This window comes from Mustelus asterias, chromosome 19 (assembly GCF_964213995.1).
Source record: "Mustelus asterias chromosome 19, sMusAst1.hap1.1, whole genome shotgun sequence".
In the NCBI taxonomy this organism is placed as follows: domain Eukaryota; kingdom Metazoa; phylum Chordata; class Chondrichthyes; order Carcharhiniformes; family Triakidae; genus Mustelus; species Mustelus asterias.
Window position 1 is genome coordinate 7,565,640 of NC_135819.1, and position 23,895 is coordinate 7,589,534.

At 45.3% G+C, this 23,895-nt stretch overlaps 1 protein-coding gene across 1 annotated transcript in view; it reads left to right on the top strand.

Moving 5' to 3' along the window:
- The first annotated feature begins 2,838 nt into the window (after positions 1-2,838).
- Positions 2,839-23,895, top strand: part of LOC144507727 (intercellular adhesion molecule 1-like) — a 45,258-nt gene continuing 24,201 nt past the window's right edge. The window contains exons 1-5 of the mRNA XM_078234976.1: positions 2,839-3,160; positions 7,668-7,937; positions 9,855-10,169; positions 12,951-13,244; positions 17,122-17,409. Coding sequence (XP_078091102.1) covers positions 3,091-3,160; positions 7,668-7,937; positions 9,855-10,169; positions 12,951-13,244; positions 17,122-17,409 — 1,237 coding nt within the window. The 5' untranslated portion in view covers positions 2,839-3,090. The remainder of the gene's footprint in view (positions 3,161-7,667; positions 7,938-9,854; positions 10,170-12,950; positions 13,245-17,121; positions 17,410-23,895) is intronic.

Sequence of the window (23,895 nt, forward strand, 5' to 3'; positions counted from 1 at the left end):
ATGACTCGACATGAGGGAACCTCAATGAGTGACTCGGAATGAGGGAGTCTCAATGAGTGACTCAGAATGAGGGAAGCTCAATGAATGACTCAGAATGAGAGAGCCTCAATGAGTGACTCGGAATGAGGGAACCTCAATGAGTGACTCGGAATGAGGGAGTCTCAATGAGTGACTCGGTATGAGGGAACCTCAATGAGTGACTCGGAATGAGGGAGTCTCAATGAGTGACTCAGAATGAGGGAAGCTCAATGAATGACTCAGAATGAGAGAGCCTCAATGAGTGACTCGGAATGAGGGAACATCTATGAGTGACTCGGAGTGAGGGAGCCTCAATGGGTGACGCAGAATGAGGGAACCTCTATGAGTGACTCGGAGTGAGGGAGCCTCAATGAGTGACTCGGAATGAGGAGAGAGCCTAAATGAGTGACTCGGAATGAGGGAACCTCAATGAGTGACTCGGAATGAGGGAACCTTAATGAGTGACTCGGAATGAGGGAACCTTAATGAGCGACTCAGAGTGAGGAGGGTGCCTCAATGAGTGACTCGGAATGAGGAAGCCTCAATGAGGGACTCGGAATGAGGGAACCTCACTGAGTGATTCGCAGTGAGGAAGCCTGATTGAGTGACTCGGAATGAGGGAACCTCAATGAATGACTCGACATGAGGGAACCTCAATGAGTGACTCGGAACGAGGGAGCCTCAATGAATGACTCGGAATGAGGGAAGCTCAATGAGTGACTCAGAATGAGGGAACCTCAATGAGTGACTCAGAATGAGGGAACCTCAATGAGTGACTCGGAATGAGGGAACCTCAATGAGTGACTCAGAATGAGAGAGCCACAATGAGTGACTCGGAATGAGAGAGCCACAATGAGTGACTCGGAATGAGGGAACCTCAATGAGTGACTCGGAATGAAGGAGCCTCAATGAGTGACTCGGAATGAGGGAACCTCAATGAGTGACTCGGAAAGAGGATGCCTCAATGAGTGACTCGGAATGAGGGAACCTCACTGAGTGTCTTGGAATGAGGGAGCCTCAATGAGTGACTTGGAATGAGGGAACCTTAATGAGGGACTCGGAGTGAGGAAGCCTCAATGAGTGACTTGGAATGAGGGAGCCTCAATGAGTGATTTGGAATGAGGGAACCTTAATGAGCGACTCAGAGTGAGGAGGGTGCCTCAATGAGTGACTCGGAATGAGGAAGCCTCAATGAGGGACTCGGAATGAGGGAACCTCACTGAGTGATTCGGAGTGAGGAAGCCTCAATGAGTGACTCGGAATGAGGAGAGAGCCTAAATGAGTGACTTGGAATGAGGGAACCTCAATGAATGACTCGACATGAGGGAACCTCAATGAGTGACTCAGAATGAGGGAGCCTCAATGAGTGACTTGGAATGAGGGAACCTTAATGAGCGACTCAGAGTGCGGAGGGTGCCTCAATGAGTGATTCAGAGTGAGGAAGCCTCAATGAGTGACTCGGAATGAGGAGAGAGCCTAAATGAATGACTCGACATGAGGGAACCTCAATGAGTGACTTGGAATGAGGGAGTCTCAATGAGTGACTCGGTATGAGGGAACCTCAATGAGTGACTCGGAATGAGGGAGCCTCAATGAATGAGTCAGAATGAGAGAGCCTCAATGGATGACTCGGAATGAAGGAGTCTCAATGAGTGACTCGGAATGAGGGAACCTCATTGAGTGATTCGGAGTGAGGAAGCCTCAATGAGTGACTCGGAATGAGGGAACCTCATTGAGTGATTCGGAGTGAGGAGGGAGTCTCAATGAGTGACTTGGAATGAGGGAACCTCAATGAGTGACTCGGAATTAGGAGGGAGCCTTAATGAGTGACTGGGAATGAGGGAACCTCAATGAGTGACTCGGAGTGAGGAGGGAGCCTCAATGAGTGACTCGGTATGAAGGGGGAACCTCAATGAGTGACTCGGTATGAGGAGGGAGCCTCAATGAGTGACTCAAAATGAAGAGGGGGTATCAATGAGTGATTCGGAGTGAGGAGGGAGCCTCAATGAGTAACTCGGAATGAGGGAACCTCAATGAGTGACTGGGAATGAGGAGAGAGCCTAAATGAGTGACTTGGAATGAGGGAACCTCAATGAATGACTCGACATGAGGGAACCTCAATGAGTGACTCGGAATGAGGGAGCCTCAATGAGTGACTTGGAATGAGGGAACCTTAATGAGCGACTCAGAGTGAGGAGGGTGCCTCAATGAGTGACTCGGAATGAGGAAGCCTCAATAAGGGACTCAGAATGAGGGAACCTCACTGAGTGATTCGGAGTGAGGAAGCCTCAATAAGTGACTAGGAATGAGGGAACCTCATTGAGTGATTTGGAGTGAGGAGGGAGTCTCAATGAGTGACTCGGAATGGGGGAACCTCAATGAGTGACTCGGAATGAGGAGGGAGCCTCAATGAGTGACTCGGAATGAGGAGGGAGCCTTAATGAGTGACTGGGAATGAGGGAACCTCAATGAGTGACTCGGGCTGAGGAGGGAGCCTCAATGAGTGACTCGGTATGAAGGGGGGACCTCAATGAGTGACTGGTATGAGGAGGGAGCCTCAATGAGTGACTCAAAATGAAGAGGGGGTCTCAATGAGTGATTCGGAGTGAGGAGGGAGCCTCAATGAGTAACTCGGAATGAGGGAACCTCAATGAGTGACTGGGAATGAGGAGGGAGCCTCAATGAATGAGTGGGAATGAGGAGAGTGCCTCAATGAGTGACTGGGGAATGAGGAGAGAACCTCAATGAGTGACTGGGAATGAGGAGGGAACCTCAATCAGGATGTTTCTGGAGTATGTGGGTAACCGCAGCATTTTCTTCCTCTCAATGGGAGTAACCAGAATCAGAACTCTCTTCTCTTCCCCATTTCATGCAGAGATTATATCTGTGGAGTTTATTTCTGCTTTTATTATCTGACCGCCTGTGCAGATTGCAATAACCTTTCGCTTGCAGTTTGCCAGTTTGTAGAGTCTGGAATTCTGCGGATAGATTCCTATCGTTTCCGGGAAAGGACTTCCATTACCATTGAAGTGAGTTTCCGACGGCATTGCCTCCTGTCTCAAAATCAGAATCATGGATTTCAGCCTCACTTCAGCTGATGGTTCCAGTTTCTTCTTCGCCGTTTTGATTTTTACTGTGACAAGTAGGTAAAAGAAACACTATTTAAAATATATTGGTATTATTTTCGGGGTAAATTCGTACTGTATCGACAACGTTTGGAGTTAGGACAATTCAGTGCCTTTGTTTTGTAATCTATTAACTTTCCTGCCATGTAATTAGTTCTTCATTAACATCTGGAACAAGAATATTGGGCAAGTTTCTGCAATGTTCTCAAAGAAGCCAAGAGAATGATTTATTTAAGTTCAGGTTTGAAATGTTGTTCCGATTCACACCTATGTTGTCTTGTAATAAAAGAGTATCGCATTAACTAACGCCCCCCCCCCCCTCCCCTCCATGTTTCTTGTGTTTTGTAGTAATACATTTATTATAGATTATAAGTTGTTTCCCACTGACGGGCAACCTCTGCTCACGTTAGCCCGAGCAAATGAAGCAGTTTCTCCGGGAAGTCATTGGTCACACTGAGATTCCATTGAGAATAGTAACGCTGTTTTTCACTCAGTTGAAGAAGAGGTCTCTGCGCCACAGATAATTTGTGTGTCAGTGTTAGTAAAGAAGCAGTATCCAGAGATATTAGATTTAACTCTGCATTCCTCTGTACATTCCTCTGCAACGATCCAGCTCCAGTTTCAAGAAACAAACGGTACTCCACAAGCTTATCGAGAGAGTTTGTCTTGCTTTCTCTTTCTGAGAGAGCCAGTGCAACACTCGATGGGCCGAATGGCATCTTCTGCACTCTGACGATTCTGTGACTACATAAAACCCAACATGCAACAAGCTGCAGCACAGAGGAAGCTGTAATGGGTTCGGGAAATGGGGATCTGGTTTAACGGCGCCTGTACAGCTTTGGGACTGACATCAAAGGGAGCTAAAGTCGCTCTTCAGTAAAAGCGAGCTGGGAGGTTGCCAGGCTTGTTATCCAGATTCTTGTAGCTGATTTGTAAGTGAGGGAGTGATTGTGCGGTATATGGGCGATTGTGTACACAGACGTCCCGGACCTTCAGTTTTCAGCACTCCAGTAGATCAGTAACAATGAGTGATCCTTTGGGTTCTACACGGGTGGGCAGTTTGTCTTTACCCTGGTTTTGTGGATGAAGTTCGCCTCTGACTGCAGAGAAAACCGCCCATCAAAATGTGGCAATGAATTTCCCTTTTCGCAATGTCAAGCCCTGGGAATTTCCAAGTGTCCAGTAACGATGATGGCATGCAGTTAATCCTGAAATATTCAAACTGCAAACCAGAAAGTCAAAGGCAACATCAAGTTTGTACTTTAAAAACTTCCACAGAGCAACATCAATGATTGGGGCATACACATTGGATTGTGAACTTTATATGAACTTTAACAAAATCAAAAATGTAAATGTTTTATCATCATGGAGAAATGTGATATTCCACGTATAAATGAGTGTGGCTGTTCAGTAGTGATTAGCAAGTTAGTACTCCCTTAAAACCCCAGTTACATCTCTGGAGAATTGAAAGGAGGTTTGATGAGGCCAGTGAGGTTGATGTGTTGTATATGGATTTCCAAAAGACATTTTCTACAGTGCCACACAACAGACTTGTGGGCAAAATTATAGCTCATGGAATAAAAGGAGCAGTGGCAAAATGGACATAGAATTGGATGAGTGACAGGAAACAAAGTGGTTAATGGATGTTTTTGTAAAGAAGGAAGATTTAGAATGAGTTCCCCAGTGGTTGGTGTTGGGATCCTTGTTTTTCCTTATGTATAGAAATGACCTATTTTGGTGTACAGGACGCAATTTCAAAATTTGCAGGTGATACAAAACCTGGTAGCATTGTGACCGGTGAGGAGGATAATATAGAACTTGGACACGTTGGTGGAATGAGCAGGATAAAGTTAATGCAGAGAAACTGTTCTTACTGATGGAAGGATGAAGAACCAGAAGGCACAGATTTAAGGTAATTAGCAAAAGAAGCAATGGAGACATGAGAAGAAACTGTCTTATGCAGCTGAGATCTGGGATACACTGCCTGGCATTGTGGTGGTGGTAAGTTCAGTCAAGGCAGTCAAGGGAATTGGATTATTATCTGAAAAGGAAGAACATGCATGGTTATACAGAGAGAAGGTATTGAAGACTTGTGCTCCAGAACAACTGCACAAGCCAAGCTGTTCCAGTACAGCTGCAACACTGGCATCTACCCAGCAATGTGGAGAATTGCCCAGGAATGTCCTGTACACAAAAATAGGACAAATCCAACCTTGCCAATTATCACCCCATCAGATGATCAGGGAAATTATAGAAGGGATCATCCACAGTGCTATCAAGTGGCACTTACTCAGCATTAACTTATTCATTGACCCTCAGTTTGGGTTCAGCCAGGGCCACTCAGCTCTTGACGTCACTCCAGCCTTTAAAGTCCAAACATGGACAAAAGAGCTGAGCTGAAGAGGTGAGGTGATAGCGACTGCCATTGACATCAAGGCAGCATTTCACTGAGGATGGCATCAATGAGCCTGAACAAAACTGCAATCAATGGCAATCCACTTGTTGAAGTCATACTTGGCACAAAAGAAGATGGTTGTGGTTGTTGTAGGTCAGTTATCTCAGCTCCAGAACATCACTGCACAAGTTCCTCAGGATAGTGTTCTAGGCCCAACCATCTCCAGCTGCCTCACCAATGACCTTCTCTCCAAAATAAAGTCAGAAGTGGGGATATTTGCTGATGATCGCATAATTTTCAGTACCATTCGTGATTCCTTAGATACTGAAGTAGTTTGTGCCCATATGCAGGAAAAACTGGACAATATCCAGGCTTGGGCTGACAAGTGGCAAGTAACATTCAAGCCAAAGATGTGCCATGTAATGAACATCTCCAACAAGAGAGAATCACACCATCTCCCCTTGACATCCAATGGCATTACCATCACTGAATCCCCCACTATTAACATCCTGAGGGTTACTAATGACCAGAAACGGGACTGGATTAACCATATAAATATTGTGGTACCTAAGCAGGTCAGAGACTGGGCATTCTGTGGAGAGTAACTCAGACTTCCCAAATCTGGTCCTGCATCTACAGGCACAAGTCAGGAGGGTGATGAATGCTCTCCACTCGCCTGGATGAGTGATGAGAGCAACACAACACTCAAGAAGTTTGACACCATACAGGACAAAGCTTGTTTGACATCCAATCGGTCACTTGAACCATTCACTCCCTCCACCTCTGGTGTACAGTGGTAGAAGTGTATAGCAACTACAAAATGCACTGTAGGAAGTCATCATGTCTCCTTAGACAGCACTTCCCAAACCCGTGACTGTTGTCATCTAGAAAGACAAGGGGCATAATTTTCAGTTATTTGCATGGAGTTCTGAATGAGGCAAGAAAACTGATATGCAGCTTGCAGGCTGCACAGCTAGATTTTCTCACAATAGTCTGCAGCTCTGTGTGCAGAGGACATCAGCTGGCTGGGCCCACAATGTCACACTCACAGGGTGGGGTCTATTAGAGCCGGCAACACTGGCTCTGCAGACATTGGGACACCATTTTAAAAGGCACTCCAAAGTGCAATAATAAAAATATATCCCGTACCATGGATAAGGGGAACTCCGCCACTCAATATGTTCGAGTGCAACCCTCACCCTATGGATAAGGAGAACCTCCCCCAATGTGGGCAAGGGAAACCCCTCCCCCGGACAGGTATGGGGAACCCCCAGCACACAAGGCCACCTCCCCCCCCTCCTCTCCTGTCATGAAGACCTTCCTCTCCACTTTCCTAGTTGCCAGGCCAGCCTGCCAGGCTCCAGTTCTTAAGAGAATCATACATGTCTTTGAGGCCAAGCATTGAGGGTGACAATTCCCTGGGGTGGCATTTTGTCGGCAGCTCTTGGGAGTGGGTCTGTTAATTGGCCTCTATTGGCAAAATGCAACCCCAGATCCTGCTGCCCTGACCAGGGCGGGGAGGTGGGGTGAGATGATTGGTTTCCACCTTTGGTCCCTGTGGTGGGACTCCAGCCTTCACCTAAAATTTCAGCCAATTAGTCTGAATCAAGAGTATAAGTATATTTATTTGAAGGTCAAATCATGTGTATAATTCAAATCAAGGAAATGAAAGATGAGATTAAGGCAATAGAGTAAGAAAAAGTTTTTAAAAATTGAGTTTTCAAAACCAATTAAAATCTGAAAGAATGAAACTCCAAACTTGTAAAAGCCAACAATACAAGACAAGTCCTTTTGCATGAATTAAGACTAATAGAAATCCACTGGAATGGACAATCGCTTGTGAATTTGTACCTCAACTTTACAATCTTCATGTCTTTAAATGGCTGAAGAGTAGGACAACTTGGACAGCAACTTCCTGATTTCTGCATTGACCTGTATTTGCTGCCTGACTTACTTATTAAAATTAACTTGATAATGTTAAGTTTTGAGAGCCTCCAAATTACTTCAGGTCAATATGTTCTATTTTGACGAGAGGCTTGTTTTTGTTTTACCTCTGCAAGTTATTCAGAATACATCCGACATTGAATGGCTTCCATGTCCCTGTATTTACTTTGTTTTTTTATTGGCAGAAAACGTGGTTGGCTTTGAGGTTTTGATTGACACAAACCCCCCAGTGCTGGAATTTGGAGACTCACTGAAGATAAACTGCAGCACAACATGTGCATTTCCTAAGCCATTAATTACGGTGGAGTATAAATCAGGGACAGATCCTATCAGAAATTCCAGTGATAATTGGATAGCTGACTTTTTCCCAAGTGTCAAAGCATGGGATATCTCTGTACCATGTTATGTGAACTGCAAAGGAGCAAAGACTGCAAACAAAGTGATCACTGTTTACAGTAAGTGAAAACTCTTCTAACGAGCTGATGCTTAGTAATAAAGAATACAGGTCGAGTAGCTCCCTACTGAAATGCTGTGATGTTGCAATAGATTATGATAAGTAACATTCTTTATCTCAGAATTTTAAGCCCAGCCAAAAGATGCAGCATAATGACCCACCAAGACCAGTCCCTAATTCTCCGAATTTCTCCTTCCTCCTGCCATGTCATCATTGTTAGCCTTTCCTTCCTGTTTGTTTCTGAGTGAAAAGATTAGTTTCACAGTTCATTACCTCACCAATACACGGCTGGGTGGTTTAAAATAAACATCCAGAACTCTCCATGATGCCGCCTCTCTCCTTGGAACCTCTTCCAGCTCGACAGCCCTGCCTGATTGCGGCCCTGCTTCAATTCTGCATCTGACTTTAACTCCATAGGTCGCAACTATGGCTTCAATGGTTGAGGTTCTGGGTTTTGGAATCACTCCCTACATCTCTCTGTTGTTCTTGCGCGCTGTCTCTTTCTATCTCTCTAGCTATCTATCTTTCTCCTCCTAAAAATCTGCCCTTTTGTTCAAACTTTGGGACATCTGCCCTCATACCTTCTTCTTAGGCTTGGTGTTAAAGTTTTTTGGTAATGTTCCAGTGTTGGACTTAGGGATTTTTACTACATTAAAGGCTCTATGTTAATGCCAATTGCTGTTGTTTACAATTAATGATTTAATTATTCCTGATGTTGGTAATTTAGAATGAAGAGGGTTCAATATACTAATTCTTAATGGGGGGAGATTGAATATTTGTTGGAACAAATCCTTCTTACACGTTACACTACCCATGCATGGAATTTTATGAGAATGATTCCAAGTGTCCAGCTGGTGTGAAACTGGGAGAGTTGCGGATCTGTTTTTTGAGCTAGTTTTTACACCCAATCTTGAGCACATAGTGCATGAACAAATGGGCTCGACCATTTCTAGTTGCCACAGGCAGTGGGCGGGGCTTAATTTATTAGCGAGCAGCAGAGGGAGCTTTTGCTCATGCGCAGACCTCTGTATCTGCACATGCACAATAGCAACAGTAGTGGGAGCTCTTGCACACGTGTAGACCTCTGATGCTGCACATGCACAATAGCAACAGTAGTGGGAGCTCTTGCACACGTGTAGACCTCTGATGCTGCACATGCACAATAGTAGAGAGAGGGAGAGCTGTCAGGCCCCTGCTGTTGCAGCCAGCTTCAACCAACTCCCCACCTCCTGCCCGCAATCGCAAGGGCTCATGGCAAATCGTGAGTCCCACACCGTCCGGAAACATAGCCCCGCTGCACCCCCACCGCCCAGACCAATCACGTTCCTCTCCCCCACCAATTGCCCCAATGCCTGGTGGGCATTGCTGAGGTGCCAGGCTGCCAATGCCAAGGTGCCAGGCTGACATTGTCAGGTTGGCACTGCCCAAGGGGCACCCCCCTTTGCCGTTGGCCTCAATGGCCTCCGGTTCTACCGACAAGGGCAACACAACTGTTCCCTGTTCATGGGGAGCAGGTGTTTTCCTCGCCGGAGGGAACCTTTCCCGGCGAGGCCATAAAGGCAAGTGAACCAGGACAACTGCGTGCCGGGCTCACTAATCACGTGCTGATGGCATGCATCATATATTTAAATAATTTATTCAGCCTCTTGACAGAAATAGGCAAGTGGCTGACCTTGCCGGAAATCCGATTTTGGTAAGATCGCGAGAGCCGAGAAATCGGGCATGGTCCTGATTTCACAGCCCACGCATGATTTTATTGTCTCGCTCCGCCTATCGATGGGCAAGGGCAAGACAGTACAATTCCACCCAGTGTGCGAGGAGCTGGAACAGAGAGTGCTCAGGGAGATTATTCCAGTGAATTCCGTCAAGCTGTTCTGTGCTGTACTGTTCTATGTTAACTGTGATTCCCCTTTAACAGATCGAGAGATAAGCATTACTTCACCTCCGGAAGTGCTGGAAGCTAACAGAGCATATAGTCTGGAGTGCATTGGTCCGAGGGTCTATCCAAACAATAAACTCATACTCACATGGCTGAGGGGGAGTGAGATTGTTCAGAGCAATTCCACAGGAGAACAAGGTTATCCAGATGAAGATAAAAGATTGAGGAATGTCTTCAGTTTCACTGCAAGTGTGTCAGATGATGGACAGGTGTACACCTGCTTGGCCGAAGTGGATTCGGGCTCTAGCGACAGAAAACTAATCGCAAACTCCTCTGTAACTCTGCAAACTTGCTGTAAGTTCCATTTGAGTGAGAAACACTGGCCTCTTTTTAAGAATGGGTTAATTATCTCTAATTTGTAGAGGATAAATAAGGGGAAATATTATAGCAATGCACTTCTCATTAGTTCCTGTTATTTCCACACCACAAAATTTGATGGATAAAATTTGCACATCTTGGATCATGAAGCTTTCTAATTTGTTCAATGTGTAACTGTAAATTATGATGTGGAGATGCCGGCGTTGGACTGGGGTAAACACAGTAAGAAGTTTAACAACACCAGGTTAAAGTCCAACAGGTTTATTTGGGAGCAAAAGCCACACAAGCTTTCGGAGCTGCAAGCCCCTTCTTCAGGTGAGTGGGAATTCTGTTCACAAACAGAGCATATAAAGACACAAACTCAATTTACATGAATAATGGTTGGAATGCGAATACTTACAACTAATCAAGTCTTTAAGAAACAAAACAACGTGAGTGGAAAGAGCATCAAGACAGGCTAAAAAGATGTGTATTGTCTCCAGACAAGACAGCCAGTGAAACTCTGTGGGGGTTACAAATAGTGGGACATGAACCCAATATCCCGTCCTCGTGTGTGCGGAACTTGGCTATCAGTTTCTGCTCAGCGACTCTGCGCCGTTGTGTGTCGCGAAGGCCGCCTTGGAGAACGCTTACCCGAATATCAGAGGCCGAATGCCCGTGACCATACACATCTTTTTAGCCTGTCTTGATGCTCTCTCCACTCATGTTGTTTTGTTTCTTAAAGACTTGATTAGTTGTAAGTATTCGCATTCCAACCATTATTCATGTAAATTGAGTCTGTGTCTTTATATGCCCTGTTTGTGAGCAGAATTCCCACTCACCTGAAGAAGGGGCTTGCAGCTCCGAAAGCTTGTGTGGCTTTTGCTACCAAATAAACCTGTTGGACTTTAACCTGGTGTTGTTAAACTTCTAACTGTAAATTATCCACACATCTTTCAATGGGTCAGGGAGCATTCAAAACTTAGTTTGAAAGCTAGGAGCAACAAGCATTTCGCAACATCTGTTACGCCAATCTGAGTGTTATTAAAAATTGACTCCAAAAGGACATCCAAGGCCCAGCCGTGCTCAGGGGCTCGATCCTCAATCTGGGAATGGCAACCTGACATCTGGATCATTCCTGGATCCCAACCACGTTCCTGGTATGCTTTCCTCAAATGCAGCTTCTGTTTGGGCCTCTGGTGAGTTTGGCACTGGCTCAGTGGCATTAAGTCCTTCCAAAGATGGGAACTGATTCCTGAGTACAAATCCCATGGATTTACAGCTGCATTACAAAACAGAGAAGGCAGGAGATCAGACGGCCAGCAGAAACGTGGTGAGACGAGTAGTAAACCAGAGAACAAGAAGGTACTACACCCACGCTGACATAGAAACCCTATATGGGAAAAAGGATTTGACCATTAGCATGAAGTGATGGCTTCCCACATTGCAACTGCTGTGCACTAACTTGCACCAGACTGTTGTGGCCTTCCCCAGCTCCTCATGGAGCTTTATGGGCAATTAATTTAAGGTGAATGGGCTCTTGGCTTCTCCACCTTTCTCTCAGCACACACCCTTAAACATTGAACGTAGCAGAGAATCCCAGAGGTGTACAAGCCATTATTTTCATAGCAAACTTCCATTAATCTCGACAACCACAACCCCTTCCACATACGTTCCCTGGGTAGTCAAAAATCAAACCCAACTCTACAGCGTAGGGAGAGAGAGGAACACTAAAGCCAGCCCTATGAGAGAGAAGAAGATAATAGTAGGTATATTTTACTCAGAATATTCTTTCAGGCAATGCAGAGATACTAGACTCTGAGAGATAACCAATAAGTGAAACAAGCTTTAGGTCCAAATGACTTTTCCTTCTGCTGATTAGAACCAGAGAGCACAACCTCAGGCTAAAGGGACGATCCTTTAAAACAGAGATGAGGAGGAATTTCTTCAGCCAGAGAGTGGTGAATCTGCGGAACTCTTTGCTGCAGAAGGCTGTGGCCCAGTCCAACGCCGGCATCTCCACAGAGTGTCTTTAAGACAGAGATAGATAGGTTCTTGATTAATAAGGGGGTCAGAGGTTATGGGGAAAAGGCAGGAGAATGGGGATGAGAAAAATATCAGCCATGATTGAATGGCGGAGCAGACTCGATGGGCCGAGTGGCCTAATTCTACTCCTATATCTTATGGTCTTACGATTACAACAAACAAATTGGTGCAAGGTATGTTTATTTCCAGAATGGCCCACGTGCTGATGTTACTATCACTCTCCTGCTTTCTTCACTGTCAGAGGTTTCCTCACAGTGACAGAAATGTCTAAAGGAAATCCATCTGGCTGCCTTCCACATCTCAGTAGTCAGAGGAGGTGATGGTCATGGAGCAGATCAGCCAATCTCGTGATGCAGGGAGAACAAAACAAACTGGAAAGGCTCACACCCAGAACCCCACACACTGACATCCAAGCCTCAACTGGGATGGTGTAGACAGATTCAATTAAAGCTCACAGTAAAGGAAAATTAGTGAGTACATCAGCCTGTTCTACTCATAGTGACTGATGCAAAAGTAGTAGAGTTAGATACTTGGGCTGTCTGCAGAATAAATTTCAAAAATAAAGAATGTGACCCTCTGATGATGGCTCTGGTTTTCTCACAGTGAGCAAGTGTGATGGATTCCTGCAATGTGTGTATTGGCTGTGTGGGTCAGTTTCCGCTCTGTCCTTTAGGAATTCAAACGCATCACAGCAAAAATCCAAATGAAGTGAATTTCTTATCCGTGTTGCAGCTTTTATGGATCCGCCTAGAATCCTTGACAAAAGACCCATAGAAGTGAAGCGAGAAACCACGTTAACATGTGAAGTCTCGAATGTCTATCCTGCTGAGAAAATGAGGGTAAGATGGTCTCAGGATGGTAAAGAACTGAATTCAACGACAACAAGACCAAATTCCAATACGGTCCGGGAAACAGCAGCATGGACACCACAGGTGTCGGGTCTGACGGAAGTTGTCTGTACGGCTGATTTTGAGGAGTATCCATCAGTTCCACCAAAGAATAACACCATTTTCATTATGGTGTATGGTAAGAATCCTGTTTATTGGCAGCATTGAAGCCTTGAAGGTGGCAACACAGGTGGAGAAGGTGGTGAAGAAGGCATATGGTATGCTTGCCTTTATAGGACGGGGTATAGAGTATAAAAGCTGGAGTCTGATGATGCAGCTGTATAGAACGCTGGTTAGGCCGCATTTGGAGTACTGCGTCCAGTTCTGGTCGCCGCACTACCAGAAGGACGTGGAGGCATTGGAGAGAGTGCAGAGAAGGTTTACCAGGATGTTGCCTGGTATGGAGGGTCTTAGCTATGAGGAGAGATTGGGTAGACTGGGGTTGTTCTCCTTGGAAAGACGGAGAATGAGGGGAGATCTAATAGAGGTATACAAGATTATGAAGGGTATAGATAGGGTGAACAGTGGGAAGCTTTTTCCCAGGTCGGAGGTGACGATCACGAGGGGTCACGGGCTCAAGCTGAGAGGGGCGAAGTATAACTCAGACATCAGAGGGACGTTTTTTACACAGAGGGTGGTGGGGGCCTGGAATGCGCTGCCAAGTAGGGTGGTGGAGGCAGGCACGCTGACATCGTTTAAGACTTACCTGGATAGTCACATGAGCAGCCTGGGAATGGAGGGATACAAACGATTGGTCTAGTTGGACCAAGGAGCGGCACAGGCTTTGAGGGCCGAAGGGCCTGTTTCCTGTGCTGTACTGTTCTTTGTTCTTTTGTTCATTACAATCAGATAACGTTCGGATAGTTCATGGTAGTTAATATTGCAGCGTGTCAGATTTACATCATTTCAAACAATAAAATCCCTCCCATTGAGTTTGGAAGTTTATTGACGCGTTTACATATTCAGATAATGAGCCTGAGTGGAACATAAGAGATGGCTAATTGGGCGGGAGGGCCTGTTGCTGGGCCATATATCCGATGTAATCAAAGAGAAGCTGCTTCAGAGAGTATTTGTGACACTTGCTATTGCCTGATTTTCAGGAAATGTTGCTGACACTTGAGGATCATAAGAAAATGTTGAAACCAGTGACTGCGTAGTTTGGATTGCAAACACAGTGATCTGTTTCATCTTAACTAAAGAAATCATTACTTAGCAAGAGAAAGAGTTATGTTCAGTGATGAAGATTATATATTTGGTAAGGCTAGAATGATATTTTAATTAATTCCACTAAAAATAATCATCTATCAGACAGTCCCTAGAGGTCTACAGCACTAAAAAAGGCCCTTCGGACCATTGCATCCATGCCAGTCAAAGGCAAACCACCCAACTATTCCAATCCATTTTCCAGCATTTAGTCCATAGCCTTGTGTGCCTTGGCATCACAAGTACACATCTAAATACTTCTTAAATGTTGTGAGGGTCTCTGCCTCTACCATCTTTCAGACAGTGAGTTCTAGACTCCCACCACCCTTTTAGTGAAAAAGATTTTCTTCACATCCCCTCTAAACCTCCTGCCCCTTAACTTAAATCTATGCCCCCTGGTCATTGATCCCTCCACCAGGGGAAAAAGTTTCTTCCTGTCTACTCTATCTGTAAGAAGTTTAACAACACCAGGTTAAAGTCCAACAGGTTTATTTGGTAGCAAAAGCCACACAAGCTTTTGGAGCTCCAAGCCCCTTCTTCAGGTGAGTGGGAATTCTGTCATACTCCACATCATACTCTATCTGTGCCCCTCATAATTCTACACCCTGCAATCATGTTCCCCCTCAGTCTTCTGAATGAAAACAACCCCAGTCTATCCAACCTTTCTTCATAACCCCAGTCCAGGCAACATCCTGGTAAATCCCTCTACCCTTTCCAGTGCTATCACATCCCTCCTATACTGTGGATTCCAGAACTGCACACAATACTCTAGCTCTGGTCTAACAACGTTTTACTTAGTTCCAGCGTAACCTCCCTGATCTTAAACTCTATGCCTCTGCTAATGAAGCCAAGAATACCATATGCCTTCTTAACCACTTTATTCACCTACCTGAAGGGACCGTGTACATGCACACCAAGATCCCTCTGGTCCTCAGTGTTTCCTAAGGTCCTGCCATTTATCATGTATTTCCTTGCCTTGTTTGTCCTGCCCAAGTGCATCGCCTCACGCTGATCATAGAATCACAGAATCCCTTGAGTGCAAAAGGAGGTCATTCGGCCCATCAAGCCTGCACCAACTCTCGAACAGAACATCTTATTCTGGCCCACCCCCGCCCTATCCCTGTAACCCCTCCTGCTGGTATTTCCTGGCCTGATGTGCTAATCGAGCACCACAGCAGCCCAGGAAAATCGTACCCTGATGTTTTTTGAGAATGTAACTAGTAGAATAGATAAGGGAGAGCCAGTGGATGTGGTGTATCTGGATTTTCAGAAGGCTTCTGATAAGATCTCTCATATGAGGTCAGTGGGCAAAATTAAAGTACATGGGAAAAGGGATAATATATTGACATGGATCGAGAATTGGTTGACAGACAGGAAGCAGAGAGTGGGAAAAAATAGGTCTTTTTCCCAGTGGCAGGCAGTGACTAGTGGGGTACCACAGGGATCAGTGTTTGGGTCCCAACTGTTCACAAAATATATAAGTGACCTGGATGAAGGAACCAAATATAAAATTTCCAAATTCCCTGTCAACACAAAACGGGATGGAATTGTAGTTGTGAGGAGGATGCAAGGAAGTTTCAAGATGATTTAGACAAATTGATTGAATGGGCAAACACATGACAGATACAGTACAATGTGGCTAAATGTGAAGTTATACACTTTGATATGAAAAACAGAAATGAAAAGTATGATTTAAATGGTGATATATTGGGAAGTGTGGATGTACAAGGACAAAGGGTGTCCTTGTACACCAATCAATGAAAATGGAGAGGAAGGTTCAGCAAACAATTAGAAATACAAATGGTATGTTGTTCTTCATTGTAAGAGGATTTGAGTTCAGAAGTAGGGATGTCTTACTGCAGTTATACAGAGCCTTGGTGAGACCACACCTGGAGTATTGTGTGCAGTTTTGATCTCCCTACCGAAGAAAAGATATACTTGCCATAGACGGAGTGCAGCGGAGGGTCACTAGGCTGATATCGGGGTTGGTGGAACTGTCCTATGAGGACAGATTGGTTTGACTGGGCCTGCATTCACTAGAGTTTAGAAAGATGAGAGGAGATCAGATTGAAACATATAAAATTCTAACAGGACTGGACAGACTAGATGCAAGGAGAATGTTTTCCCTGGATGGGGAATCTAGCCAGGGGACACAAACTCAGGATAAAGGGGTGAACCATTTAAGACTGAGATGAGGAAACATTTGTTCACTCAGAGGGTGGTGAACCTGTGGAATTCGCTACGCCAGAAAGCTGTGGAGGCCAAGTCACTGAATGTATTCAAGAAAGAGATAGATCTCTTTTAGATTTTAATGGCATCAAGGATTATGGGGAGAAAGTGAGAATATTGCATTGAGACTGAGGATCAGCCATGATCATACTGAATGGCAGAGCAGGCTTGAAGGGCCAAATGGCCTCCTCCTGCTCCTAATTTCTATATTTCTATCCTGGGGGCTGTGGAGTTTCAGTCATTAAGTAAGTTCAAGATAGAGGTCCATAGATTTCTAGATATTAAAGACATAAAGGGATGTGGGGAAAGTGGGGAAAATGGAGTTGAGGTAGAAGGTTAACCTTGATCTAGTTGAATGGCGGAGAAAACTCAAAGGGCCATATGGCCACTCCTGCTCCTATTTCCTATGTCCCTGTGAAAGATGCCATGAGGCCTGGGACATCTATCTGATACATCAGTGAGGTGGATAGTGAGCAGTAAGCAATGAGCATACCCTCCTTTGTCTCAATATTATTATCGCAATGAGGGGCAGCAAGATAAACTTTGGGAATATTTCTAATCATGTCTTTCTATTATTTTTACAGTTTTCTCTGAACCTGAAATCCAAGTACCAGTCACCCTTGTAGGAAACCGGGTTAATATTACGTGCAGTGTGTTTAACGTCTCAGGACAACTTCAACTCAGATTGAAGAATGGAAGTGACGTGTTAGTGAATGAATTGAGCAATACTGGGCTCACTATCTATCATACTCTCGATGTACAAGCACAGCTGGATAAACAGCAGTACATATGTGAGGCTGAAATGAAACTTCAAGTTCAGCCAATGACAAGCTCTATTGTTAAAAAACAGGTTATCACCCTCCAAGTCTTGTGTAAGTAGCATCATTTTCTAAATAGAGACCAATGAAAGTCTCATGACAATTTTTCTTCCAGGCCTAAACAAATTTAATTGATCTCTTGGAAGTTGAGAGAAGGTTTACCAGACCAATGGCTGGAATGGGAGAGTTGTCTTATGAGGAAAGGTAGGACAGGCTACGCTTGTATCTGCTGGAGTTTAGAAGAGTAAGAGGCAATTTGGTTAAAACATATAAATCCTGAGGGATCTTGATACGATGGATGTGGAAAGGTTGTTTCCTCTGGTGGGAGAATCTAGAACTGAGGTCACTGTTTAAAAGTAAGGGGTCACCAATTTAGGACAGAGGTGAGGAGAATTCATTTCTCTGAGGGTTCTGAGGCTCTGGAAGTTTGTTCCTCAAAAGGCAGTGGAAGCAGAGCCTTTAAATATTTTTAAGGCAGAGCTAGATAGATTCTTGATAAACAAGGGGATGAAAGATGGGAATGTGGAGTTAAGGTTACAATCAGATCAGCTGCAAAATCATTGAAAGAGGGAACCAGCTCAAAGGGCCAAGTGACCTATTCCTGCTCCTAATTCATATGTTCTTCACACATAGTCTGCTTTCCAGTGGTTCTTTTTGGTTGAAGAGAAACACAAGCTACAGGATAGGCTATGTGGAAACCCTGGCTGGAACTCTTGGTCCTGCACATTCCTCTACCGCTGCCAGTGAGAATGGAGAATTTGGCACTCAGCCAAATCTCTGTTCCCAGTAGCAAAACTGGAGAATCCCAGCTGTGGGTGAGGTGGGAAAATTCCCGCCACTGTGCATAACTATGCCAGTGCATTGTGCCACAAAGTGCAATCGTCTGAGTGAGTGGGCGGCACAGTAGCACAGTGGTTAGCAGTGCTGCTTCACAGCTCCAGGGTCCCGGGTTCGATTCCCGGCTCGGGTCACTGTCTGTGTGGAGTTTGCACATTCTCCTCGTGTCTGTGTGGGTTTCCTCCGGGGTGTTCCGGTTTCCTCCCGCAGTCCAAAGATGTGCGGGTTAGGTTGATTGGCCAGGTTAAAAAAAAAAATTGCCCCTTAGAGTCCTGAGATGCGTAGGTTAGAGGGATTAGTGGGTAAATATGTGGGGGTAGGGCCTGGGTGGGATTGTGGTCGGTGCAGACTTGATGGGCCGAATGGCCTCCTTCTGCACTGTAGGAATTCTATGATTTCTATGAGTGTCCTCAGTCCTCTATATAACAAGGTGCATGTCCTGGATAGACCAGTGGGAAAGATATTAAGTGAAGACAAGACACATCCACATGGAAAGGTGTGGGGAAAACTGAGCCATAGTGGGCTGCTGTAATGTAAACGATAATAATAGAACCTATTTAATGAGGGATGGAGAATGTTAGAATAGTATTTTCAATGGAGGTAATTATACATGGCTGTGAAGAATGAGTGGTTAACGTTTAGCTTATGAGCACTACTGAAGGACAGATCTAATTACCCAAACCTTGTGGAGAAAGATTGTACTGAAAATTGGGTGTTTACAGAATGTGGAGGTGATGCCACAAAGAGATCAGCCACGATGTTATTGAATGGTGGGGCCGAATGGCCTAATCCTGCTCCTGATTTACATGTGTGTATGTAGCTCAAGTAATTATCTAACTCGCTTTTGAAAGTCACTATTGAATCTGCTTCTACTGTATTTATAGGCGATGCATTCCAGATCACAACCAATTGTTGTTTCAGAAAGTAGTTTCCACATCTGACCTCTGGTTCTCTTTCTTATCACTTTAAATCTGGGTCCCTGGTCAACGCTCTGCCACTGAAAACTGCTTCTCCTTATTTCTCTACTAAATTGGTTCAAAATTTTGAACACTTTGGTCAGATCTCCTCTTGGCTTTCACTGTACTAAGAGGTACGATCCCAGCTTTTTCAGGCTTTCCACATATCCCTCATCCCTTGTACCATTCTACAACTCTCTTCTGCATCCTCTCCAAGGCATTCTAAAAGTGTTATTTCCAGAATTGAATATAGTCCTCCAGCTGAGGCCTAGCTAGTGATTTATAAGGTTATATACGTTTAGCATATCTACCTTGCTTTTGTTCTCTATGCCTCTAAAATAAAGCCAAGGGTTCCATATTATTTTCTAATAATCTTCAGAACTGATCCAATTGCTGTCAAAGATTTCTGTATAAACACCCACAGCTCACCATTCCTTCATCCCTTTTATATTTGCGCCATCTAATTCATATTACACTTCAGTAGGAAGAACATGGAAAGGTATCACTTTACACTTCTCTGCATTAAATTTTATCGACCACAGATCTGCCCATCTCACTAGTCTATGTCCTCCAAAGAAAGGCCTGTTAATGTACTCCTCATTCTTTACTATTTTTTCCAAGTTTTGTATCATCTGCAAAAGTTGTGCCTTGTTTGCCCAGGTTGAGGTTATTAATGTACAGTATATAGAAAAAAGCAGCAATCCTAATATTGAGCCCGAGGAAACACCAATGTTCACCATTCATCTTTTTTCTATCCTGACTTAATTATTCTATCGCACTCCTGACTGGTCTCCCACATTCTAAAATTGATGTCCCCCCATTATTATTATTGTGTAGTTCTTGCATCTTGTAATTTGTCTGAAAATTTGACCCTCTATCTCCTTGCCACTATTTGGAGGTCTATACTGTCCAATCAGGAGCATAATATCTCTTCAATTGATCCTTAATTCTGAACAAGCAGATTCTGTTGTCCCTCAACCACCTTGAGACATGATTTAATGTGGGGGTAGTGGCCCCATCCACTGGCTGGAAAGTCAGGCTAAAGCTGCCACTCTGGCCCTGGAAGCCATGAAGCCATTTGGTGCTGGTCAGGAAATTATTTGCTTTAGGTTGTGGCTGATGTCATGCCTTCAATAGCTTCAGCCAGTCAGAGGACCAACAGCTCTTGCACTGGGAGTGGTGGCCACAGAGCTAGTCCTGGACTGGAAAGAGTGAAGCCGGGCAGTGAAGCAGGGAGATGGTGCAGATCGGCAGGGCCAGTCAGGAAAGCCTTGATGTGGGATGGGAATGGGGGTTGGGAGGCCAGGTGAGGGTGTAATCAAGATGTGGCTCCTTTTCCACTGGTTGGGTATCCTCCTTTGGACATAGGGCAGTAGCAGCAGGTGGAACCCTGCTGCCGTAACTGTCGTGCAACCCCACAATCATGTGGCGTCCTCACTATCACCGGCTGTGCCTGGAAGAGGCTCTTACTTGGGCACTTGCTCAAGGGTGGGTGGTATGCCACCCAACACCTACCCTGCCACTGCTAAAATACTAATGGAGGCAGGTATGTGGTGGGCATGGTACAAACCCCCAGCATCCGACCTGGCTTTTTTTACATTCCCCTGCCCACACCCAGGAAATATAAAATTCCAGCATCATCACTCTCCAATGCTATTACGTTTCTTTCATCAAAGAACAAAGAACAGTACAGCACAGGAAACAGGCCCTTCGGCCCTCCAAGCCTGTGCCACTCCTTGGTCCAACTAGACCATTCGTTTGTATCCCTCCATTTCCAGACTGCTCGTGTGACTATCCAGGTAAGTCTTAAACGATGTCAGCGTGCCTGCCTCCACCACCCTACTTAGCAGCGCATTCCAGGCCCCCACCACCCTCTGTGTAAAAAACGTCCCTCTGATATCTGAGTTACACCTCGCCCCTCTCACCTTGAGCCCGTGACCCCTCGTGATCGTCACCTCCGACCTGGGAAAAAGCTTCCCACTGTTCACCCTATCTATACCCTTCATAATCTTGTACACCTCTATTAGGTCTCCCCTCATTCTCCATCTTTCCAAGGACAACAAGCCCAGTTTACCCAATCTCTCCTCATAGCTAAGACCCTCCATACCAGGCAACATCCTGGTAAACCTTCTCTGCACTTTCTCTAAAGTCTCCACGTCCTTCTGGTAGTGCGGCGACCAGAACTGGACGCAGTACTCCAAATGTGGCCTAACCAGCGTTCTATACAGCCGCAACATCAGACTCCAGCTTTTATACTCTATACCCCGTCCTACAAAGGCAAGCATACCATATGCCTTCTTCACCACCTTCTCCACCTGTGCTGCCACCTTCAAGGATTTGTGGACTTGCACACCTAGGTCCCTCTGTGTTTCTATACTCTTGATGGCTCTGCCATTTATTGTATAACTCCCCCCTACATTAGTTCTTCCAAAATGCATCACTTCGCATTTATCTGGATTAAATTCCATCTGCCATTTCTCCGCCCAATTTTCCAGCCTATCTATATCCTGCTGTATTGTCCGACAATGCTCTTCGCTATCCGCAAGTCCAGCCATCTTCATGTCATCCACAAACTTGCTGATAACACCAGTTACACCTTCTTCCAAATCATTTATAAATATCACAAATATATATCACATATCACGGCTTCATTTTTTCTTTTCCTTTCTTTCCTGAATGTCTTAAAGTTAAAGTTTATTTATTAGTCACAAGTAGGCTTACATTAACACTGCAATTGTAACCAGGACTAATAAATTTCCAATTTTCCTCCTTTAAGCAAGGTTTCTCTTTCTGTCACTTCATGTGGTCATTTGTGCCTGAGCATTTAGAGAGGTTTAGTATGCTCAAGAATACTCAGCATGGCTTTGTCAAAGGCAGATCGTGCCTTATGAGCCTGGTGGAGTTCTTCAAAAATGTGACTAAACACATTGACGAAGGGAAATCGGTAGATGTGGTTTATATGGATTTTAGCAAGGCGTTCGATAAGGTCCCCCATGCAAGGCTTCTAGAAAAAGTGAGTGGGCATGGGATCCAAGGGGCTGCTGCCCTGTGGATCCAGAACTGGCTTGCCCAAAGGAGGCAGAGAGTGGGTATAGATGGGTCTTTTTCTAAATGGAGGTCGGTCACCAGTGGTGTGCCCCAGGGATCTGTTCTGGGACCCTTGCTGTTTGTCATTTTCATAAATGACCTGGATGAGGAAGTGGAGGGATGGATTGGTAAGTTTGCCGACGACACCAAGGTTGGTGGGGTTGTGGATAGTCTGGAGGATGTCAGAAGTTACAGAGGGACATAGATAGGATGCAAGACTGGGCGGAGAAGTGGCAGATGGACGTCAACCCAGATAAATGCGTAGTGGTCCATTTTGGCAGGTCAAATGGGATGAAGGAGTACAATATAAAGGGAAAGACTCTTAGTACTGTAGAAGATCAGAAGGACAAACAAAGAACAATACAGCACAGCAACAGGCCCTTCGGTCCTCCAAGCCCGCGCCGCTCCCTGGTCCAAACTAGACCATTCTTTTGTATCCCTCCATTCCCACTCCGTTCTTGTGGCTATCTAGATAAGTCTTAAACGTTCCCAGTGTGTCCGCCTCCACCACCTTGCCCGGCAGCGCATTCCAGGCCCCCACCACCCTCTGTGTAAAATACGTCCTTCTGATATCCGTGTTAAACCTCCCCCCCTTCACCTTGAACCTATGACCCCTCGTGAACGTCACCACCGACCTGGGAAAAAGCTTCCCACCGTTCACCCTATCTATGCCTTTCATAATTTTATACACCTCTATTAGGTCACCCCTCATCCTCCGTCTTTGCAGTGAGAACAACCCCAGTTTACCCAATCTCTCCTCATAACTAAGCCCTTCCATACCAGGCAACATCCTGGTAAACCTTCTCTGCACTCTCTCTAAAGCCTCCACGTCCTTCTGGTAGTGTGGCGACCAGAACTGGGTGCAGTATTCCAAATGCAGCCGAACCAATGTTCCATACAACTGCAACATCAGACCCCAATTTTTATACTCTATGCCCCGCCCTATAAAGGCAAGCATGCCATATGCCTTATTCACTACCTTCTCCACCTGTGACGTCACCTTCAAGGATCTGTGGATTTGCACACCCAGGTCCCTCTGCGTATCTACACCCTTTATGGTTCTGTCATTTATCGTATAGCTCCCCCCTACGTTAGTTCTACCAAAATACATCACTTCGCTTGGGGTCCGGGTCCATAGTACTCTAAAATCGGCCCCGCAGGTGGAGGAGGTGGTTAAGAAGGCGTATGGTGTGCTGGCCTTTATCAATCGAGGGATTGAGTTTAGGAGTCCGGGGATAATGATGCAGCTATATAAGACCCTCGTCAGACCCCACTTGGAGTACTGTGCTCAGTTCTCGTCGCCTCATTACAGAAAGGATGTGGAAAAGATTGAAAGGGTGCAGAGGAGATTTACAAGGATGTTGCCTGGATTGAGTGGCATGCCTTATGAGGATAGGCTGAGGGAGCTCGGTCTTTTCTCCTTGGAGAGACGTAGGATGAGAGGAGACCTAATAGAGGTATATAAGATGTTGAGAGGCATAGATCGGGTGGACTCTCAGAGGCTTTTTCCCAGGGTGGAAATGGCTGCTACGAGAGGACACAGGTTTAAGGTGCTGGGGGGTTGTGGTGAACCATCGTTGGTTCCCACCAGGTAGTACTGAGCCAGGGTCTGGCCAGTACTATGAGTCTGTATAGATGTTGCTGTTGGGGTTAGGGTTGG